Below are 6,331 nucleotides of genomic sequence, written 5' to 3' on the forward strand. Positions count from 1 at the left end.
AAACAGGACACGTAAACTTCGTATTGAGTTCTGTAGATTCAGCCCTAAAGAGTGTTTGATAGTAAATATCTCACACAGTAAGATCCCAGCAGTAAGATCAACCTGTCTAGATGTTGATATGTAGTGTGCCACTCACAGACTAATGAATAGACGACCACAAGTACAAATTACATAAACATCTCTTTATGTCGATAGGTAAAATGTGTTCAAATCTGACCACGGTTAACAGCTGCTTTAACATCTGTTTATTGGAATGTGCAACACAAGAGCAATGGTCTTCTAAAACAGTGGCTTAGGGGATGCATGTAGGTTGAAGACTTTCTTAGTCATTAGAGATGTTGGTCTTCCTGCAGCAGCAGCAGCAGAAAAGCTCAGAAAGACCAGCAGTAGAGAGACCTTTGCTTCTTGGGTCTCCCTGTGGAAGGAGCCTCAACTGAAAAGGAACAAAGGCAACACTGTGTGAGGAACTTCTCCTGGACTGCAATCAGTAACAGTTTCAAATGAATTCAAATGGGAGAAACGGTGCCCCCAGTTCTCGCGTCTGAACTTGGTGCTTTCCTCCAGGTTGAGCTTGACTGACAGGGGTTTCACAAACTTAGCCGAGGAGGAAAGTCCGCCTCACCTAAAGCGATTGGCTGGAACAGGATAGAAGGCCTTTATATATATGAAAATCATATAAATGTAATAAATCGGAGGAATCTTCTCACTTCTCACAGCATCAGAATCTGAGTAGAATCATCCACCCTAGACTCATTTACCCTTAACTCATTTCCTAATGGTTTGGTATTACTTTTCCTGCTGTCTGTCAGGCATGATACTTTCCTGAGCGTCAGGAATATAAGGGCCAGAGAGCATCTGACATCATTCCAGTCTTTGCTACCTAACGACAGCCCGAAGCCCAATGTCCATCGCCATTATTTGGAAAGCATTTTTTGTCTGATGGTCTCTCCTACCTTTGTGGTCACCCCACTAGGGCAGCAGGTCCCCTGGGGGGAGGAGGAGGAGGAGGAGGAGGAGGAGGAGGAGGAAGGGGGCTTCTCTGGGGGAGCCTTCGTAGCAGCCTGGAGCTCATCGGCCGCAATGCTGCAGGCCAAAAACATCGCCACCAAACTGATGGTGTTCTCGGCCAGCTTCTCCCCGCGGGACGCCGCGTTGAGCTGGTGCACGCGCACGTCCAGCCGGCCCCGCGCGTCGTACATGACCGTGCGCACGCCGCCGCCGCCGCCGGGCTCGCGCTCCTCCGTCACTCGGTCGAACGTGAACTTGGCGTTCAGAATGGTGAGGGACGGGTAGTGGATGAAGCCATCCATCACACCGTCCACCAGGGTGCTGGCTAGCAGGCGTTGGCTGGGCAGGGCGCCTCCACACACGGTCAGTTGGACCTTGTTGCAGACCCTCAGGCTGTCATGGGAGACCCCACCGTGGCTGGCCTCCACCACCACGGAAACGTTCTCCACGGTGTGGGAGGCCGAGGTGCCGAGCACGGGGTCGCACCTGTCGCTGGAGTCGTCGAGGCGTCTCATTAAAGTGGGCCCGCGTGTCGCTCCGGAGGCCCACCGCTGGGTCGGGACGGGGTCTGGTTCGACTTCCTGCGTGCCGGGAGCGGCCTGCTGTTGGTTCGGTGTGCTGCAGGACAGCTGCATGGGCCAAAGCCGGTCACACACTTTTCTGCTCGCGGCGTTGGCAGGAAGGAAGGTGCCATTGATTTGATCCATCTCAGACAGCACAACCTGGTCAGGAGCTCTGCTGAATTCCTTCAGTCAGCAGTTTTTCAGACAGAAAGAGGAAACAATGTAATGGATTGGGACTTGTGTCGTTTCAGTCAATGTACTAATGATGTTTGTCCTGAGAAGATTAAAGTATTGTTTGGGCCAAAACATGAAGTAGTCTACCGTTCATTTCACTCACCACATCCAATAGACAATCCTCCAAATGATCTCGATCTCTGAAAAAGGTGAAGTCAATTTAGCTTTTTAGACCTCAATGCTTTGACCAAAGTAACCACCAAGGTGTGAGTAGACTACTTTAATCAATGCAGACTGTGCTCAGTATCTTAAGAGTTTCTGACGTCGAAGCCCAACAACGTATTGTTCAGTGTTCTTGCTATTCCATTGGCCTAATATTACACATACTCATCTGACAGTAGCGATGCCATAGCCCCTTGTTTGTGGTGAAGCTGCAGGCTTATGTCGTTCATGATTCAGACGCTGTGATTGTGTTCTGATCACGCAAACATAATTACTCACACTATAACCCATATCCACAGGTATCACCCATAACATTTAAAAGAAGAGGATATCAAATAATAAATTATGTTTTGTCAATAAAGAACAATAGTGACCATTAAAAAAAAGCTTATGATCAAGTGCAGGTTAGCTGATCTGTAGGATTAAGGGATTTGATTAAGGGATTAGTTGATTTACATTTAGGCTACAACAACCGCATACTAGACAAACTCATTCATAGTGCGTATTTTACATGAACTATTCCACTTTAATATACCGTCGATTATTGTATATCATGTGATATCTTACAGGCATAATGCGGATCCCAAATATTCGCCAACATGCTCTGAAGTCAAAGCAAATGCTTTCTCGTCTTCAAGATTGTAACAAACATGAACGACTATTTGGGAATTTATTGACATTGAACACCATACGTCACAATAAAACAGATCATGATGTTATAAATTAGGACAGAGGGATACGCTAAAGGATATGATATAGGCCTACATTACAACCAGATTGTTTGCTAATTATACAGCAGATTTGAGCAAGCCATTCTATCTCTTGCGCTTCCAGTTGTGTGCGTGTTAAAAAAGGTGCGCCTCGCGTTCAGTAGGCCTACTATGTCAGTCGCAGACCGAATGTCAATGTGTTTTGATCAATTGTGTTCCGTGAATCATCACATTTAATTTTATTTACCATTGTGAACATGTTCATTGTATTTTTGTAATGTTAAGTACGGTAGTCAAACCATAAATCCAACATATCTCGTCACATAAACTATAGGCAATTTCATAAAATGAGCAATATGCTAGAGCGGTATAGCCTATCCTGAAGTTAGGATTATTGAATACGGTTGCACATTTTGCAATTTGTTGCCACTGCGCAACGGGAGAACGGTTAAACCCATATTGATGTTTATCTTCATCCATATGTTGGTCACTTCATGGCTTCTCATGTCAGGAAATGATCACACAGCTTCTGAGTCAGATTTTGTTCTTTTATCTACATAGGCATTTCCAAATAAACAAAGAAGTGACAAAGTAACACACAAACACGTTTATAAGGCACGACACATCATGACGCACATTCTTCTTGCAAAAAAAAATAATCATACAAAAAATGAGAGAAACCAAAAAATGGGAAACAAAAATTAAGTTGCTTTTCATTCACAAACCCCTCTCCCCCTCTTCCTTGTTTTGTTTATTAGTTGTTGCCAGTAACTGCACAGACTTCAGTTTGAGTTATAGGGATGTGAGAACCTGAAAAGTTGGGTAGGAAATCAGATTACAACAACTGAGGCATATATACCAAACAAGTTTTCCAAACCACTTTACAAAGTAGTTTACACGGAGATGGTGTATGACGAAAGCCCGCATTGCCCAGACATCCTACGAAGGTGGATCAATGTTTCACAGAGGTCACAGGGTACGTTGGAAAGTTCAGTCATGTTCTCCTTTCATCCCTCTTCTCTCTTCTCATCCTCCTGTCTGTTGCTTAATCCTCCTCTTTCTCTCTCTCTCTTCCCCTCTTCCAGTCCTCATCCTTTTAAGACAGTTCAGAGTTCTAAAATCCAGATGTTAAAAAAGTCACAAAAAAAAGAAAACGACAAAAACGTTGCAGTGTACTGTGTTTCTTAAATAGAGATACAAAAGACGGGGCTATATCTCCCATCATCGCCCATCGCCATGGTAACAACAACAGGTACTTTTGATGTGTCCATCGCTATAGTAACAGTTACAGGTACTCAAACTCCAGTGCTTGGTGCAACGCCAGCAGGTCAGAGTGACTGGATATCCTCCAGAAAGGCATGTTGTGCTGTGGGACACACACACACACACATACGTACATAAACACACAGATTTAGTCTACAGAACATTCAAGGCGACACAGAAAACCACCACCAAATGTCATGCATTGTAGCTGTCCAGGAGATTGCCAAAGCACTGCAAACAATGTCCATGCATTCCTATGCTACACACCCCCAGCCCCAGCAGACACCTAACCCCCAGCTGGACACAGGCCAGTAGCAGTCGACGTGGTCTTTAACAAGGATAGAGTATCACATTGAAAGAGCTGAGTTGATTTAAATAACTGTCATCAGAATTGGGTCTAACCTTACATTGACAAAGTCTGTCACATGCACGCTTGCCTGCAAGCGCGCCTCCTCTCGCACAACCACGCGCGCGCTCACGTGCACGCACACATCCTCTCGCTCACGCGCACAAAAAACGGAAATGCCAAGACCACTCAATCAACTAGGATACTACACAGCTGCAGAAGAACAGTTGCTACTCATTAATGGTCACTCAATGGAAATTGGTTTCTTATAAAACTTCCCCTACTGTGGTTCTGTTGTCACATGGTACATTTGAATTATTCATTGCGATGACAAAGGCCTCAAGAGTAAAATTGTCTTTCAACAAAGAGGAAGTTTTACAGTTCCAATGTTCTACTGGAAAAGTTTGGAACGAAAGTCGCCTTTCATTTCAGGGTCAAGTAGAACAGAGAGCGTCAGCCAGTAGGAAAAACCAACACAAACCAGAAAAAAACGCAAACTCAACACCACTACTGCAAAGAAAGGCAGGCTTGTCCAATCAGAGCTCACACGCTGCGTAGGGTTGGGGGGCGTGGCCAGGTCCTTTACCTTTTTTGCTGCCTGTTCCTCTTCCACACCATCCCCAACTACAACATACACTACTTTCCTGCCAAACCTTTGCATTATGCGCTCAAAGCAACTCTCTTTGCCTGCAAAATAAACAAGGGGGTGACAAGGTCAGAGTTCAGAGATTGAGAAAAGAGGTGGACATTTACCTGGCTGGCTGCATGCTCCTCATCGCGCCCATCGCCAATGACAACATATGTTATGTTAGAGCCAAAGCGGGAGACTATACGTTCAAAACAGCTCTCTTTGCCTGGAGACAAACAAAGTCTTTAACAGATTTCTCTTTGCTTTTTGGGGGGGTGGGGGACGGAGGGGTGAGAAAAAAAGAGGATGTGACAAGGAGATGAATTAAAAAAATTAGAATGAGAGGGAACAGCAGGAAGAAGACAGATACAGGAATTTGTACGTGGACTAACACACACACACACACACACACACCACACACGCGCACACAAACCATCTGGGTTACTTTCCATAAACATAGGAGAGACGTCATTCTAACAGATACCGACACACACATGCTGCTCTCCAGTTCCGACGGAAACCATCACTAACCGTAGCCATGACTACACAGAAACACATATACGAGGTCAGACACTGATTTCCAAACTGACCCTAGACTGACACAACATGGATTTCATGCCTGTATGGATGGGTAGAAGGGAGCTATGATCTTATTAAACTAATCTATCCAGTCTATGTCAGATTAGTTATCAATGTTGGGGATACAGACATGGACCAGGTTAGGATTCACCACCTTGTCCAATAAATTAGTCAAGGAAACGATTTCATGTCTCCGCCGCTATTGAGCCACCTATGGGTGGACTAGTGTAGTTGAGTGTACTTCTGTCGTTTGAAGGCTAAACTCCCACCGACTCATGGGAGATTGAGTTCTTGTCAAACAGAGCATCGTGACTTACCCTGACTAGAATGAACCTTGGGTGTGAGTTCATGGAGGGACTGCATGGGTGCTTAGCTCCACATGGTCCAAGTCACTCAGTCAGACACACACGGCTTGGCTCCCTCCTGTGTGCTGGCTGCCTCTCTTCTGGTTGTTTGTTTCCTCAAGTGAGGTTCATTTGCGGTCGACTGCAAAGTTTGACTGCGGTCGAGGTGCGTGCTTGACCCCTGGCAGTGGTTGGAATGCTAGCCTCTGTCCAAACTGGGCTGACTGTTCCCATGTGTTTGAGCTGGGAGAGAGTTGGGACTGGGAGGGGCATGGTTTAGTGTTCAGCTGCTCACGGCCCTGTCCACTCCAGCTGACCACGACCAAAGGTCGGGGAAATTTGACCGTTGAAAGGCCATGACCGCCGTGGTTCAATTAACTGACACTGAACCTGAGTCTGACTACATTTGACAGGCAACGTGTGCGTGTGTTCCTCATGTGATCAAGTCAGCATTGTCTGTTTTTCATTTGGCACAAAACAAAGGGTGTTTCATG

General features: G+C 45.7%; 1 protein-coding gene and 1 long non-coding RNA gene across 2 annotated transcripts; both read right to left on the reverse strand.

The window, feature by feature from the left end:
• Positions 1-786: 786 nt before the first annotated feature.
• Positions 787-2,233, reverse strand: LOC134025211 (uncharacterized). The gene is made up of 4 exons (XM_062468110.1): positions 2,133-2,233; positions 1,909-1,945; positions 954-1,754; positions 787-822 (listed from the first exon to the last, which is right to left on the reverse strand). The coding sequence occupies exons 1-4, from the start codon at positions 2,195-2,197 to the stop codon at positions 787-789; spliced, it is 939 nt and encodes a 312-aa protein (XP_062324094.1). The 5' UTR covers positions 2,198-2,233.
• Positions 2,234-3,211: 978 nt separating this feature from the next.
• LOC134024683 (uncharacterized) lies at positions 3,212-5,026 on the reverse strand. The gene is made up of 2 exons (XR_009930912.1): positions 4,873-5,026; positions 3,212-4,043 (listed from the first exon to the last, which is right to left on the reverse strand). It is a non-coding gene; the product is annotated as an uncharacterized LOC134024683 (long non-coding RNA).
• Between the last annotated feature and the right edge of the window lie 1,305 nt (positions 5,027-6,331).

This window comes from Osmerus eperlanus, chromosome 8 (genome assembly GCF_963692335.1).
Source record: "Osmerus eperlanus chromosome 8, fOsmEpe2.1, whole genome shotgun sequence".
Taxonomy (NCBI): Eukaryota; Metazoa; Chordata; class Actinopteri; order Osmeriformes; family Osmeridae; genus Osmerus; species Osmerus eperlanus.